We start from the raw sequence: 16362 nt of genomic DNA, 5'->3' as shown, positions 1-16362 counted from the left end.
TTGTTACCTTTTTTCCCCTTAATTTTTCTTTTATTCTTGTATTTTTGAGGATATTTGTGAGGATTTCTCTTTTCTTGCATGGCATTCTACCACTGTTTACCAGGTGTAGTGAAGGCATTAAGACTGTGGGAGAGGGCCAATAACTAACTTTTCTAAAACAACATACATGCTGGATCTTTATCTTTTGTATTTTGATCCTGATGATGAAAAATAATACTAAATTAATGAAAATAATGTGGGGTTTTTTGGGTTCTTTTTTTTTTTAATTTTTGTTTTTATTTTTTACTTTACAGAAAAGTCCAGTGTTGGATTTGTATTCTGTCAGTGAAGAGTTAACATAAAATGGTTCTTGGGAATATGGGACTGCTCATCCTGTCAGTGAAGCTAAGAAGAATTTTCTATGTGTAACAGCACCAGGAATCAAGACTTATTTTCAGGGTAAGTACAATAAAATTCAGGTAATACTCCTCATGAGAAAACATTTGCAAGAAAATTGTGAAAATAATTCATTTAGTTACACTATTAGGTAGATTTTATTTTCTTTCTCAGTAAGAATAGTGAGTGTACATACACACATTAAAGCGCCTTGCTTTATCATTATTCTGAATTGCAAGTTGCAAATGACATTTTTCTCCTAAATATGTCTTTTTCAAGAAATGGAAAGATGGTTCTAATTTTTAAGACAGTGGTCTCATTGCAATTCCATGCCAGGAAAATCCTTTGAGAAGATGAGAAGATGCAAGCAGTTGAACAAAGGAGCCACAGAAAAGAAGTCTCATCTCCTAGAGCTCAACAGACACATATTAAAATGAGCTGACTGAACCTAAGTCCTGTGTCTTGTGGACTCATCTTTGGGAAAATGAGATCCACTACAGATTTTCTGATTGCAGCACTAGAGGCTTCCTTGTGCTTTTCTACCAGCTACTTAGGGTAGAATGGCAAATTCTGCTTTGCCATGACAAAGTCCAGTTGGACATCTTTCTCCCAGTTCTCCCAAAATGGATTAAAGTGAATACAGACAGAGACAATGAGTAAACTATGATGTAAAGTTTATATACAAGAATATAACATTTATCTGGAGTATTTACAAGGTTAATTAAAGCAATATTTTACAACTCTTTCAGATTAACCACTACGTATATTACAGTTAGGCTACAGATGGTTTAATTTTTAAAATAATAAAGAAAAAAAAGGAAGTTGCATTCAGATCAACCAGCTCCAAAACTTGTTCTTTTTTGTTTGTTTGTTTGTTTGGGGTTTTTTTTGTGGTTTGTTTTTTTGGTTTTTTTTTCTGAGAGAGAAGTGCTCAGACTTTAGGTAAATAAAATGTGAGAATAATTAATATACTCTTACTGGTGCCTATGTATCACATGCAAGAGTTGTAACGTGACTTTTATAGTGTTAAGACAGGTGGGAAGCTGTGTCACCTCAGCGGAAGTGCCATGCTTGCAGTGACAGGCCAGCCATAGGCTTGGTTTTCTCGGTGACTCCTGCTGTGGCACAACAAACATGCACGCATACAGAGAAGCAGCAATATAAATGAACCAGCATTACTGAAACAGAGAGAAAAACCTCTGACCAAAATCACATTTGCAATCATAAAAAACCCCCGAGTTTTAAGCAAGATACTTTAATACTTCCCAAAAATAGTCTTTTTTTTTTTTTTTATTACATTTTACCCTATGTACAAACACGGAGGAGTTCTTCCCCTCTGGGACAGGGGTCACTGTGTCTTATGCCCACGGCATCTCGAGGCTCACAGGGGCCAAAGCAGGAAGGCGCTGGAGGCTCAGAGAGCTTGGGACAGGGGCGGCTGCTGGAGGACAGCCAGAGACAAAGCCACTAACACTGCAGTTTGCGGATACTGCGGGAGAAACGCTTGAAAGCCCGCTGGCCTTTCTGCCACCGCTTCAGCGAAGTGATCACGAGTTCCCCAGCTTGCTTCTGCCCCATCACCAAGTAGGGGACATTGATGTCGTTCATCTCATCGCAGGTACACTGGAGGCCACCTTTGAGCCAGAGCACTATCTTCCTCAGATCTCTTTCTGTTATCCCATTCAGCTTGTAGATAGTTTTGCTCTTTGTTTCAGGGGTGATCTTGGTATCCCCATTGATGTAGGCAATCTCCTTCACTTTTATCTTCAAGGCTAATAGAGTGAAGGGAGGGGGAAGTGGGGACAGGGGGAGAGATTGAGAGGTTTCTTTCCCATTAGTGCACATAAAGAGGACCTGGGGAGGGAGGTGCTCTATTGCTAATTAAACTGTCAGGGCTGACAGAAGAGGCAGCAGGTGGCTCCATTTCTAAAGCCACAAAGGGCATGCAAGTCATTTCAGTTTGAATCAACCTTAGGCTTGAGGCTTTTTGGATTTTTCTCCTCCTTCCCCTCCCCCTCTTTTCCCTTCCTCTCTAAATTATTTTTTTCCAGCGTTTCTCCTTTTTGCAGCAGAGAGGGACCGTTTGCTACACTAAGCAGAGCACAATTTTTTTTTCTTTTACTGGGAGAGGACAGCCTTCCTGGAAGTAGTGTTTAAAGGGGAGGTGGGAAGGAAAGTACCTAGACCTAATCTGAAACCTGATCCCTGTTGCAGCTCAAAACTTCTACACTTAATTTATTAGGCTGGAGAGGATTTTAGGCAAACCTATAAGGAAATGATATTTCACATGTATTGTTTTTTTGAAAGAAAAGATCCCATGGAGGGCAAATTGGTCCAACAGCTGCATTCGATTTGGTAAAATAGCTAGGAGGGGGATACAGGGCTCTGTAAGAAGCTGTGGGGCATATTTTGCTTTGGGAGGATTTATCTGAGTGCAATTTGCCAGGCCAAAACTATTGATTGTTTTAGCAATTATGTACCACAATCACGGTTTCAGATTTTGGGTGGTGTTTTGTTTTCTTTTTTAAAGAAAGACTTTTGAATGGTTGTAGATACTTATACTACAAATCTGTTTCCAGGTATTAAACACTGACCTATTGTTAAAGGATTCTCCTCCTTATTCCCTTTAGCTCTTGAAATGCTAATGCATGGATAATGTGTCCTTCAGTTGTCTGTGTTGAAGGGGCTTTCTTGTCCTCTTCTAACCCCAGATCTTCCCATTAAGTTTTTATCCCCAATTGTCTGTGCATTACCTTCTCTGTCAAATGATATATAGAGTTTCATTCTTAATCTGCAGAGAGAGTCTTTCTTATGATATGCTGAGATTGGTCATGCAGCTCTGTCTCAAACATCTAAATGAAGCTTTGCTCTACTTCTCCCCAGGCAATAGTCTGCTTGAAAGATTCTCTCTTTTTTTTTTCCTTTCCATTTTACTTTCTGTTGGGTTTGCCGGCAACAAACATAAAAGAGCACCACTTCAGAACAGTAAACAGAAAAGAATGATAAAAAGGGGTACTTTTTACTCTGAGGTGGAATTTTATGTTTCACTACCCAATGGTCCAAGCCCTGCCTTTATTCAGGCACATCTCTTACTGATTCCACTGGGAGCTGTACCTGATCCTCGACTCTCAAGTTTCAAGCAAGAAACTCTGCTTCCACTTACCAAAGTCGTTTTTGCAGAGGTTTTCCACAATGTCATTATCATCTTCATTTTTATTTTTGCAGGCATCACAGACCTTGGGTGCTGGAAATGCAAGCAGCAGTCCCCATTAGACTCGGGGAGAAAGAAACAGCAGGTGGAGTGGGAACCCTTTGGGAAATGTCAGCTTTCCACCCCTTCACCCCAGAGCTTGTTCCTTCTCCCCCCAGCCCCAGAGCTGCCCGAGCACTTTGTGGTGCCTTACCCTGCAGCAGATACGCTACAGGGGATACGATGGGCTTGTAAGGTCACGCCTCAACCAAAAGTTTTTGTTTTGATGGGTAAAAAAGGCTAAAAAAGTACAAGGGGAGTGGGGAGGGAGGTTGAAACACGACACAGAGCACCCTAGCTCCGCGCTACAGCGACGGCTCTTGTACAGGGCGAGCAAACCCTCTGGATTGCCGCGCGGGTCCAGTACCGAATCCCAGACTTTGAGGATGGAGATGGGTGCGTTCCAGTGACAGCTCCCCGACGGTACCTGCGGTTTCCCCGGGCCCCTGGGAAAAGCCTCACTGAGCCTGGTCTGCGATCACCTCCCCGGTCCCCCCCGTCCCGGAGCACCGGGTGTGCTGTAACTCAAGGCAGACGCCTTCGCTCCCCCGTAGAAAGCCGCGGATGGACCCCCGTCGGGGTGCCTCATCGGGGGCAGATGCTGCCGGTCCGCGACGACCCAGCCACTCCCTCTTACCTTCCCTGGTGACGGGGAGGATGTGGTCGCTGCTGGCCAGCGGGATGCAGAGGTCGTTGTCCTTGGGGAAGCGGCTGCAGTCTAGCATGTCGGGCCAGGGGAAACCGAAAGCGGACATCACCGGGGCGCAGCTCTCCTTCACTTCCTCGCAGAGCGAGTGGCAGGGCTGGATGATCTCGTCCAGGTCGTCGATGCAGACGGGGGCAAAGAGGGAGCAGAGGAACTTCCTGGTGTCGGGGTGGCACTGCTTCTGCACCAGCGGGATCCAGGTAGACGCTTGCTCCAGCACCTCCTGCACCGTCTCATGCCCCAACAGGTTGGGCAGCCGCATGCTCTGGTACTCGATGCCCCGGCACAGAAGCATCGGGGCGGGGATGGGCTTGCAGTTGGAGCGCTTGTAAGAGAAGTCGGGCTCCCCGAAGGGGAAGAGCCCGGCGGCCGAGCCCATGCACTGGGACGCCAGCAGGATCAGGGCGCAGAGGCGGCGCTGCATTTTGGGGCGCGGAGGGGGGGTCTGGTGAAAAGCTCGGGGGGCCGGGGTGACGGGGCGGGCGGCGCGACTCTACCTCAGCCGCAGGCAGTGTCTCCTAGCCCGGGCTCTAGCTGCCAGGAGGAGACGGAGAGTCTGAGCGAGATGCTGGGGCAAACGGGAGTTTTCTGGATTTTTTGTATGCAAATAGCAGGGGGAGCGGGGACTGGGAGGAGCCTGGTGACAGCCATCCAGAAAGGATTGGTCACTACTTTCTCGGTCTGCTTTTGCTCAGAGGGATTGCCTTTTGGCAGGAAATCCATGCAAGGAACATTACCGTGCAAGCACGGAGAAGGAGGGAAAGATGCCGGCGAACAAAGAACCCCGAGGAGCTCCTGCGCTGGGCAGGGGGCGCGGAGCCGCCCCGGCCCGCGCGGAGCTGGAGGTGAGCTTTGCCTGTGGCTCAGCTGCTGGGGAGCTGCCCCCGCTCCCCTCGGCACCCCCTGCTCACGTTTGAGGTTTTCTCTGCCAGCGAACTGGAGATGGGGCCCGGCCGGTTCCCAGGCAAAGGATGATGCGGCCCTCATCTCTCGGAGGGTGTCTGGCGCCTCCGCCCCTCCTGCTGGCAGGATTCAGTCGGGGCGGGAGCCGCAGGCAGCAACTGGGGACTGCCGGCACTCCCGGCCCCACTCCCGCTGCCCCCCAGCCCGTCCTGCAGGCTCTCCCCTGCTGGGATTGGGCCCTGCGGCGGACCCGGGCCCTACAGCCCCTGGATTGCCTCCGACTGCCGGTGGGGATTTCCCCGAGTGGAAGAATCCAAGTGCTTTCGGCATACTAGCACGTTTTTCTGAGGCCAAAAGCGCGGCCCTGGCTCCACACAGCATGGGCACATCCCTTTCACTTCACTCCTGTCTTCACCTAGAAACTCCCTTAAAGAATTGTGTTTGTGTTGATTTAACACCAAGGGGAAGACAACAGGCAAGGCACCAGGATCACAACTCAGCTTCAGTGTGCTTTGGATAATTTTTTGATTTTTAGTAATATTATTTATGGGGTTATTATTGAAAAGAGTAGGCCTGTGTAGTATCATTTTGTGGTAAACCACATTCATTAATCAGCTACTGAATATTTCTCCTTATGGAGATGTTTTATGGGGACCTGGCCTCAGCCATGATGACTTCTGTAAATTCCAGGATCTGTGTACATCCAGTTTCCCCACTGGGCTTCCCAGAGATGTGACTCATTGCTTGTGGCATAGGAAAGAGATGGGACCTGCAGCATTCCCACCAGGAAGGCACAGGTCTGCCATGCTGGAATCGCTGCAGTGCTGCCCCAGGCAGGCTGCTGTCACATGGTGAAGTTAGTGCTTGCTCTTTCAGAGATTTCAAGATCCCTTCCAGTGGGCCAAGCTGATTAATGTAATCTCCCTATAGGCCAGCTTCTCTCTTGAAGTTGTTTGATACCTAAATATCCTGAATGTCTAGTATCACTTGTGGTAAGGCTTAAAAAAAGTTTGTTTCTTACAGCTCCCCATATTCTTGCCATTTAAACAGAGCACATGTAAGATGCTGGCCTCAGTTGCTTTCATAGGACTGAGCCCCACTGATGGCTTATGGTGCCCATTTTAAGCATATTTTGCCAGGTACCAGAGGCTGTAGCCTTTGTCACTTGCCAAGAATGTCCCTTCCAGCTCCTAGTGCTGGTTCTACAAGCCTCTGTCCCCAAGCTCCTCTTCAGTGGAAGGAAATCTACCAACAGGTCTGTTCTTACCCTGAATGGTCAGGCATTTCACCAGGTCTTTGTAAAATGGACAAGTCTGTTGTTTGTTCTTCTTTCCCTTTTTTAATTTTTTTTTTTATTTTTTTTTCACTGCTTCTCATTTTTTGGAGTCATTGTTATCCCCTTAGGTGGATTTCAGCACAATCGAAAGAAAATTTGCCTGCTCCATAAATTTCCTGTACACTACTTTCCATGGATGCAGCTAGCTAGGCTATGTGGAATCAAAGACCCATATGTGAGCAGACTGTCTAGACTAGAGATGACAACCATCCTCTGTGGTGGAGGATGAGACACTTCTGACAGAAATGTGCTCATTATTTCACCAGAATTGTTTGCTTGTTTGTTCCCAGCCCACAGGAAATAAGCAGAAAACCCACATGTTTTCCTAGACTAAATTTGATTTGAAACAAGGTTTTATTGAGACCTTATTATTTCCGTTTTTAATGATCCCGATGAACTCATTTGTTCCTAAAGTTTGAATGACCTGAGAGCACGTAAACAAAACCAGCCCACGCCTGTAGACCCGAGCAATCATTGATGTTCTCGCTCTGATACCTTGCGATCCCTCGCAGGTAAAAGCGCCAGAGGGCGAGGCTGCCTTCAGCGCTCCTGGCTGCCAGCTCGGGCACGGCGTTCCTAGCCTGCGGACCCCAGTGCTGTTCTCCGCGGCTGCGGGGCAGCAGTGCCCTTTTACCGTGACCCATGACCTTCCCAGGGAGCAGATGGTGCTCGCCCCGCCGCCCCGGCGCAGCAGCGGAGCGGGGCTGTTCTGGCTGCCCGGTGCCACTGCCCCCGCTGCCGGGGGCACACATCGGGGCCAGCCGCGGGTACGTGCCCGGCACAGCCCGGGGATAGCTGAGGGGTGTCCCGCGGCACGCGCTTGGGCCAATAAACATCCCCAGTCTCACTCTTGATTGGGAACGGAACTAAGGAGTGCAGCCGCCCCTTTGCCCCCCAGGGAGTCCAACTCTGCGGGCCCCTGCCCCGTCCCGGCTCTCCAGCGTAGGTGCGGGGCCCGCGGCTGCCTGGTGAGGTGCTGGGATCCACCGCCATCGAAGGCCATCGGGTTAGAGGCTTTTGGGCGACCTGGTCCGACCTTATAGGGGGCAAGCAGGACTGCACCCCTAAAATACAATGAGGTTGGTTTTAAGGTACACCTGTCGGGGATTTTTTGGTGGTTTTGTGGGTTTTTTTGTTTGTTTTTATTGTTGTTTTTGTTTGAGCTTTTTTTTTGTTGTTAGTTGTTTTTGGTTTTTTTTAATGTGTTAAGGTGTTTTTAAAATTGCTTTAAAGGCAGCACAGGCTTTTTGAGCCTTTTTTCATCAAGTGCTATGGATAGCTAAGCTACTTTAAAGTAGCATAAACCTATAAGCATAAGCCTTTAAACTTTAGATGTTTAAATCTGTATAAGCTGTTAAAATGCCTTTAATCCTCAAGTGCTTAAATCACCTTAAATCTTGGGAGTTAGGTGAGAGAATGAGCTGCCTTGTAAGAAAGGCCTCTGCTCCAGTTATCCCCAACCCACAGTCACCTGATGGATGGTAGTGAAAATGAATGAATTATGGGGAAAACAACTGGAGTCCTTGGAACTTGCATGGAGTTCAGTGTAGCAGTGTGTTCTAAGGAGTACACCTGTTCTGTACCCTCTAAGTCAAAGTCACGGTGCTGCTTCCCCTTGTTTTCAAGCCTTGATAAGAACTACGAACTTTTGTACATTTTTCTGACCAGTCCTGAAAGCCGAGATGTGGAAAAGGGAAAATTTATTGGTACTTGCTTGTCTGCTAAAGAATAGGCAAGACATTTTTCTTTAATACAGGCAGCAATAAAGAGTATGAATTTGTTAATCTGTGTCATATTTTTCCATATCTTCTGCTTTGACATTGCTCCGTCCCTTACTGGCTATGTACTGTATGTGGGACCCTCTTTGCTTCTCCCTTCCCCTGACCCTATGAGGCTTTGGTGATGTGATGAGCTCTGAGGCAAAAGCCTCCATCACTGATGGCTTCTCCAGCCTGGGCCTTACATTCCTTTGTCGCTGACCTGAAGGTGCCATTGTCCTTTTGGGTTGTAGAATCATGAGATAACTATGGCTGGAGGGAACCTCTAGAGACCATTTAGCCCAAATCTATCTCCAGATTCTGGGTTTATCCAGGTGACTTTCAGTCTGACACTCCTGAGACCTCTCTGGGATGCCTGCACCCTCACCTGGAAGGCTTAATTCAAGGCTGTGTCTCAACCTCGCTCCCCTTCCTGGAGTAAACATCGAGCTTTCAGCTCCTGGGCAGCCCACAGATTGGTTTCCCTTCATGGGAGATGGTGAGACCTAGGATGGATGATTTGCCACTTTGAGAGCAATAATTTGCAAAGGGAGGCATGGATGCATGGAGGGCAACCAAGCCTTACCTGGCACAAAGCACCCACCTTCCCCAAATGTCTAGGTGATGCTTTCACACCCGAACTGAGTCCAGCCCACTGACTGTGAGAGGAGCCAGTCCGAGCAGATTAGGGGAATACTGACATCAGGGGATTTCTAAGCAAAAAACTGGAGCTTGAGGACTTGCCCTTAACATTGTAGCGGAAAAAAAATCTGTGACTTTTTAGCTCATTCTCTTCAGCTCATGAAATGGCAGTGATGAGGACAAAATTGGATTTCTGACCACGATGAAAACATCTGAAGCAAATTTTTGCTTACCTTTAGAAATGGTCTCCAACCATTTCTATCACACTATAAAAATATTATTACTATTTGAATCTCATAGTTGAATTTGACAGGAAAAAATACATAATTGCATAGATTTTGATGTGAGGCAGATTAGCAGAAGATCCCTCCTGATGCTGTTTCAGTGGAAGATAATGTGGAATTTAACATTTTCTGGTCTGGGCAGCAATGTTGTTTTCTGTTGCTACAAAATTTTAAAGTTCCATTGTCAAAAAATGCACTTGCTGTATATATATATCTTCCTATCTTCCTCCCTCTTTTCTGGAAGGAACCTTTAAAAATAAGTTATAGTTTTCTTTGCTTTCCATTTGGAATGCTCACTGAAAATGCAGCAGTGAGAATGCTTGAAAAGTGTTGAGGATTTGCCTGAGCAGCACAGAGGAAAAGTCTTCCTTGGGCAATGGCAGAAGGACCTCTTGGTGGCACTTGTGCACACTATGTCCTGTTTTCCTTTGCCCAGTAGATCTTCCTCCTAGAAATACAATGCTCTGTGTTTCTGCTCGCTGCCTTTCTTCTCTAGAAACTCTGTCTGGGGACTGGAGCTCCAGGCCATCTTTAGTCAAGGTTTGGTATCATGGAAAGGAAAGATCAAATTGAGGCTGATTACTTTCAAATGGAAATGAAACCAAGTCGCAGAGAGTTTTCTAGGTTTTCACTTCTATTTTAATTTTAGTGGCCATTCCCTCAATAGTCTCCCTGCATTTAGTATCTTTAATTTTTTTTCTTTTCCTCCCCGGTTTGGAATGGGTTATGTAGGAACATTATCAAATATTATTCCAAGCCTCTGCTTTTTAATGTTGCTTTGTGCTCTCCATTTATATGAATTGTTAATATAGGTGCTTAGATGTTGTATTATGCACACACACACACACGTGTACATAAAAATCCAGATTTATTTGTATGTTAGTACTTCAGTAAGTTACGATTCTTCAAATTCATCAGATATGTATCTATATCTGGCTACAGTTTTTGTTGTGAACATTTTTGCTCATGCAGAATTTCTGTTTGAAATCAGCATTCCCTTTACTGTTTATCTAATCTAAGTGCTGGAGAGCAAAGGTACCAGAACCATGCCCTGGAGGACTATAATTGCATGGTACCTGGCCTTCGTAGTGTATTTTATTTGAAAAGCTGCATTGTAATAAATCTTTCCTTTCTTTCTCCCTAGCTGCTATTTGCAGCCTGGTAGTAGCTAGCACCTTGAGCAGAGAGTGGGGCCCCACGCTGTGAGCCATACAAATGGGCAGGGTGTTTATACTGAAATGCCTGGGTTCTGTGTGGGGCATGGATGCCTCAGGTGGGGAGAAAGGAGAATTGCTGCCTCCATTTGGGCTGGGTGACAGGGGACAGAAATACTGCCATCATTGGTCACTGTGTAAGTTGCTTTGTTACTGTCATGAGGGGTCTAGCTCCAAATTTTAATTCCTGTTAGGACTTCAGCAAGTTTTGGCCATTTGTGTCCGAAGTTGTCATTAGTACTTTCCTGAGTACTGTCTGAAGCTGTGGACATTGGTGAGCTTTGGTGTGGATCTGTATGCAGGGGTCATGTAAATCTGCAGAATCATGGGAAAAAATAGCCACTGACTGCTCTGTTTCTGCAGTGCTTAACAGAGAAAACAGCTGTAAATGAGTGTGTGAGCGAGGCAGATATAGAAACTCACTTTCAGAACTAATTGCTTCTTGCAGGGAAATGGTCAGATTTGTGATAGTTAATCTAATGGCCTCAAGGTTTGGACACCCTAAAGGCAAATTATTTTAAAATAATAATTTGTAGTAAAGCATTTTAAAAGCAAAATCAAGAGAACCTGTTATCCAAAGATATGCTATTTAAAATAAAGCAATGAAACAGTGATGTCAGTAAGCCTCTGTATTGCATTGGAGTTACATTGCACAGTGATTCAAATAATCAAACTAGAAGACACATAATCAGTAATTTAAAGATATCTGCAGACTCTAGAGTTGGTATTTCCAAATAATTTTAAAAAATCCAGAAATTTGAAGTAGGTGATCCAGAGGCAGTCTGCATGACATGGCTTGTGATGTATTGGAATTATATTTGCAGTTTTCACAAGTTCACAAGTAATTGAGAAAAAGCAAGCTACTTACATTTAACTTGGATTCAAGGAATACATTTTAAACTTTTGCTTAAGATCTTCAATTTCTTCTTTCATCTACTATTCTGGTTCCAGGCTAAAATTGTACAGTTTTACCTTCCTGACCCTGGCACAGAAAAGTAAAGCTGAAGAGTCTTGTAAATAAACTCCTGTTTGAAATATATTATAAATATGCTCTTCTCCACATGTATTTTTCCTTTCTCAGTACATGCAAATTCATACTTGTAATATAAGCTGAGGTAAGTTTTAGAACTATCTAGCCCATTTATTTATTTTTTTGGTGGATTTTCATACTTCAAATTATTAATTTGTTTCTGTAAGTTTCTATATTTTCAGTATTTCCAGCTCTCTGTTGACTGTGGGACTAATTAATCTTAGCTGCCTTCTACCCAAATAGTTGGTTGTCTTTTGTTCTGGTTGGAGCTGCTAGTTTGAGGGAAGAGAGTGTGCTGCATCCCATGTTCCCAATTAATATGTAGTGGTTGGTTTGGGTTGACTTACTTTCTGCAGGGAAAACTTCATTTTTTGGAATAAACATGAGAATGTACTTCTCTGGTTTGCTTGGGCAGTACTTCTTTCCTTAGAAGACTTCACAGCAAAAAAGGTTTGTTTAGATCCTGTAAGTAAAGTTGTAGCAGAAAGTGTGTCAGGGTCAGTTTAGAATTAATATTTATATCTGTGAATAATTAGTGAAATCATGTTGTTTTGAGTAGTTTTATAAGTATTAAAAATAAAAGTTGCTATGGTTTACAGACATGTATCCTTTGCTACTTAGTGTACAGAGTTACACATCTGGCAGTTGAAAGAGTTTATGCTGAAAAAGATGAAAAAGCTGAAACCATGTTACTTTATCTTCACTTGGTTTGGTTGAAAATGATGAAGTTATGTTGAAATATCAGGGTAAGCCCTTAAGAATGTTAATACCAGTTTCCATTACCCTGGTGTGCTGTCACATGTGTTTTGTTTCTCTTTCCCTCATGATGATTTGCCCCTGTGGACTCTGGCTTCACCTGCACGGCGTTGCACAGTCTGCCTGGGTGTGCTGCTTGTAAGAGCAGCTAGCTGTGGGCTGGGGTCATTAGGCACTTCAAAGTTAGAGCAAAGTTAGACCATGTAATCACAGTCAAGCCTGTAAAGACCTGCCATTCTCTCCTCCCACCCTCCTGTGTTTGTAATTCTGACACCTATGTATTCAAGCTGTTCTCTGACAGAAGTCACTGGTCAAGAGAACCATGAATCTGTGGAGAGCATTCCTAGGGCATCAGCCTTCCCCACCCAGGGAAAGACTGGGATTGTGATGTCTGGCTACTGAAGATGTCCTGCATAGTCTTCTGCTTGACAGGGAGTTTGGAGGTAAAATCTACTGCCCTCCACACACATCCCCTCCTCATTAATTCTGGTGATGGGATTGGTGACCTTGTTCTAATGTTTTGACATCTAGTCAACCATCTTAACAGGGATGTTTCTCTTCTGCCACTTCAAAAGTGATCTCCTAACAATTCCCAAGGAACCTTGGTTGATTCTGTGTTGGCTCCTGCCTGACCACGTTTTGGGATTTCTCCCTCTGCTTATTGTCATTGGACATGGGCAAGTTATAGCACTGTTAACCTCTCCCTTTTACTGTAGAAGTATCATCCTCCAGCTGTAGCTACTAAAATCCAGAATGCTGTGGTCAGAATGGAGAAAATGAAAAGGAGAACCTTAGGAGAATTCAGGCCCTGCTAAGAAGGGCTAGCATTCATACCCCTTGGCTCCTCTTCTTGTGCTGTGGACCTGGTTGTGGTTAGCCTGAGATGTAATTAGCCAGATAACTGATAGGCAAGATGGAAGGAATGTGTGACATCTGCATATATTGGTCTGCAACTTCAGTTTCCACATAAAGATGTGCAGACCTCTGCCCAGACCAGGGTATTGAAGCACAGTTCTACGTGGGAAATGGAGAAGATTCTTAATCACATAGAAAACTGCCTTTGTTCTGAGGCCATACACCAGTAGCCATCTCTATGGAAGACATTTGCATTTAGATTCTGAGGAGGGTTTGAGCATCAGATCTGTGTTGCCTGGTGTAATTGTACTGATTATTTGGATGTCTTCCTTACTCATGCTCTGGGCCAGACTGGCAGGACTGAAAGGAATTTGAGTGGCACTTCTGACAACAAAGGGAGAATAATAATGCTTTGCTCATGATTTAAACTTATTAGATATATTCTTCTGTGCTTTTGAACTCTTTTGACAACAAATTTCCCCCCTTTGCTTTGGCCCTAGACTACTAAACCTGCTCCTGCTCACTGAAAACCAGAGCAGTTCTGCGATGCATTTCATTAAGGGGAAGGAAGGGAAAGGTTAACAACCCCCCCCTGAAACCTAGTATAAATAAATATGTATTATGACTTTCAAAACATTTTTTCTTCTTCTTCTTGTTGAATTATTTTTTAGAACAATTATGTGAGAAGTTCATTATATGTGAGGATTTTGTAATAGCAAAGTGAATTAGCTCTTTGCAGACCTGCTCCCCTCTGTAAATGGAATATGCCATATGACAGTGGGCCAGATTTTACTGATATAGGCATCACTGATATAACTGTTTATTCTCTGAGCCTGGAAGAGATCCAGCAGGATTTAGTTTTATGAGGTTTAATGCAAAGGTGTTGTATTTCATGAGATGAAATCATAACACAGTGGGTTTGCAAGAATTCTGAAAGATTATTTTCTCAGAGTGTTGGCAAGCATGATTCTCCTGTGAATTACATGTCTAAAAGAGAAATATAGATCTTCTTTCATTGGGTTGAAATGATAACTAATCCTTAATCCTTCCTAGATGGCCTGTGTCATTAATGCTGGCTGTGCATTTAGAATGTGTGCAGGTAACAGCTTTAGTTCTCTAAAGCTATGAAACACATAGCTGTGCTATAGCCATAGGGGCTAGTCACATATTTGAGACGCCTGCTGTTATTTTCGGGATATGTCTCTGAATTTTGGATGTTTTTTGTTTCTTAATTTTTTGAAGAAGGGACAGAAGCATATGGCATCTCTCACCTATTTATAGTAGTAGAAGACCTATTAGCATTATTACCTGTATCTGCAACATATCTGTGAATATTCATCTTATGCTTGAGTAGATTTTCCTTTGGCTATTTGCTTGTAGAGAATGATAATTGTTGAGCAGTTTCTTGAGGTTTCCCTTCAGATTTGCCTCATATATTAAGCAGATGAATGAAATTGCACTTATTTAGCAATGCTGGTTCCTAGTTACTTTTCTCTGCTTTACAGCAGTGTGTGTATATGCTCCCTCTTTACCTTGTCCTGTTCTGGGAAAGCAGAAGGGTGGCTCTATGAAAGAGGTACAGGGCTGGGAAAAAAATTCTTCCATTTTCAGCTTTGCTTAATTCAGTGAGATTTCAAACAAATTGTTGCAACTATCTGTGTAAGTTTTGTTTTCTAGCAAAGGGGGTTTTCACATTTTCAGAGTCTGTCCACTAATACTCCAAGGCCCAGCAATGAGCTCTGAAACGTAGCTCATTATTTAGCCCAGCACACAGGGATGCTCAGCTCTGTCACCAGTCTAAGCAAGGCTAAGGTTTGGCTGTACAAATGTTCACAGATAAAGTAAAACTTTTCAGTAGTGACCTTGTAGAACAATACATCTTCTGCCTATGAAGGAGGTTGGCATCTTGCTCCTTGCAGTTAAGTATTTTGAAATATATTATTTAAAATATATATTATTTTAAAATACACTTAGGACTTTTTTAGTGGTTTTTTTTCTTTCTTTTTTTTTTTCCTTTTTTTTTTTTAATTTCATAAGGAGGGGACAAATTCTGACTACTTTGGCTCTATTTTTGGAACTGTTTTAAGAGGATTTACACACCATAATGAATATTTGAACTGGGGTCACTCACTGGTAATATCATGCAGTTGATTTTGCATGTGGTGAGAAGAGGTGGTATACCTGTTATTTCCTTGACACTCATCAGTTACTTTACTCTTTTGTTCATGCTGAAATTGGAGGTGATAGAAATGCATAGCTATGTATTAGTTTTTTGGTTAGATTTGCATAAATTAAAAAAAGGGCTTGATTTACTGTGATGGCATTAACAAGTACAGCTCTATCCCCATTTGTGGCTACCAAATCAGGACTGTTTTTTAAAAGTTATTCCCTTCTCTAAATTGGCAGTTCATTATGAGGGATGCTGTTCAGTATTTGCAAACATATATTCCTTTGGAGGAGGGTGTTGTATGCACTGCAGTATTTTTGCGATGACTGGGAACTTAAGCACAAAATATCTTCCAGCCAGGCATTTATAAATGAAGCTGTGTTTTTGAAGGTATAAATTTCGATATCCCAGATTGTGACTTACCATATATTGATTTCAGTTTAAATGTAGTCATAATTATTGGGAATATAATGCCTATAGGGAATAAAACAGAGAGTAAGTACAATGGAGCTAATAAATGGGCCTGATATTTTAGGCTAATCGAGCAAAAACCATGGGACAGACAAACACAAGATAAGTGCTCCCTGTGCAAGAAGTGACCAAGAAACATTTTGTGAACCTTTGTGATAAGATAATGTTACCAGGTGACATGTCATGAAGAATGTGTAACCAAGGGAAATTGGTTACAAAAATAGAACTCTATGTAAATGCCATACAAGAAAAACCCCAATATAAATTCTTTGCATACTCAATAAAATTGGCTTCTGATCCAAATTTGGATGTCCTCCTCTCCCTATCCCTGATAGGTGCTCTTTAGCCTACAGATGAAATTACTGGGAAAAGGGGGGATGGGCTTGACCGTATAGAGAGAAGCTTTTTCCTGATTCGGGTTTTATTTTCCTTGTATTTCATGGAAAAAACATTCCACTGAAAAACCATTGCACAGAAATGCTTCCAGGAATGTTACAAGTTCATCCTGAGCAGGAAAACTAAGCAAAGTGTCCTGGTTTGGGAGGACACAAAAGCAGCTTGGTTTCCTGCTAAGAGGCCTGCACTGAAGAACAAGTTGCTTTTAGCTAAATTCAAA

The 16362-nt window shown here is 43.6% G+C and overlaps 2 protein-coding genes across 3 annotated transcripts in view; one reads left to right on the top strand and one right to left on the bottom strand.

The window, feature by feature from the left end:
- Nucleotides 1–1269: 1269 nt before the first annotated feature.
- SFRP2 (secreted frizzled related protein 2) lies at nt 1270–4937 on the bottom strand. Its single transcript, XM_079305475.1, has 3 exons — nt 4263–4937; nt 3539–3619; nt 1270–2147 (listed from the first exon to the last, which is right to left on the bottom strand). Exons 1-3 carry the CDS (start codon nt 4753–4755, stop codon nt 1843–1845), a joined length of 879 nt encoding a protein of 292 aa, XP_079161601.1. The 5' UTR covers nt 4756–4937; the 3' UTR covers nt 1270–1842.
- A 96-nt stretch (nt 4938–5033) lies between these two features.
- The window catches only part of LOC306801917 (uncharacterized protein), a 33333-nt gene continuing 22004 nt past the window's right edge, over nt 5034–16362 (top strand). The window contains exons 1-2 of one of the 2 annotated variants that reach the window (XM_079305481.1): nt 5034–5176; nt 7083–10257. In XM_079305481.1, coding sequence (XP_079161607.1) covers nt 5096–5176; nt 7083–7424 — 423 coding nt within the window. In that variant the 5' untranslated portion in view covers nt 5034–5095 and the 3' untranslated portion in view covers nt 7425–10257. Of the gene's footprint in view, nt 5177–7082; nt 10258–16362 lie in introns of those variants that run through there. The other variant, XR_013774219.1, reaches the window with a different exon arrangement.

The sequence above is a fragment of the Erithacus rubecula genome (genome assembly GCF_903797595.1).
Source record: "Erithacus rubecula genome assembly, chromosome: 5".
Taxonomy (NCBI): domain Eukaryota; kingdom Metazoa; phylum Chordata; class Aves; order Passeriformes; family Muscicapidae; genus Erithacus; species Erithacus rubecula.
The sequence above is the reverse complement of the archived record's forward strand: the minus strand, read 5'-3'. Positions and strand labels throughout refer to the sequence as shown.

What these genes read in the sequence shown, in the direction of transcription:
- SFRP2 (XM_079305475.1), bottom strand. Translation starts at nt 4,755, where the DNA reads ATGCAGCGCCGCCTCTGCGCCCTGATCCTGCTGGCGTCCCAGTGCATG. An exon ending in CCTCCCCGTCACCAGGGAAG is followed by an intron (nt 3,620 to 4,262) that starts GTAAGAGGGAGT and finishes TTGCATTTCCAG; the next exon opens with CACCCAAGGTCTGTGATGCC. An exon ending in CCTCTGCAAAAACGACTTTG is followed by an intron (nt 2,148 to 3,538) that starts GTAAGTGGAAGC and finishes TCACTCTATTAG; the next exon opens with CCTTGAAGATAAAAGTGAAG.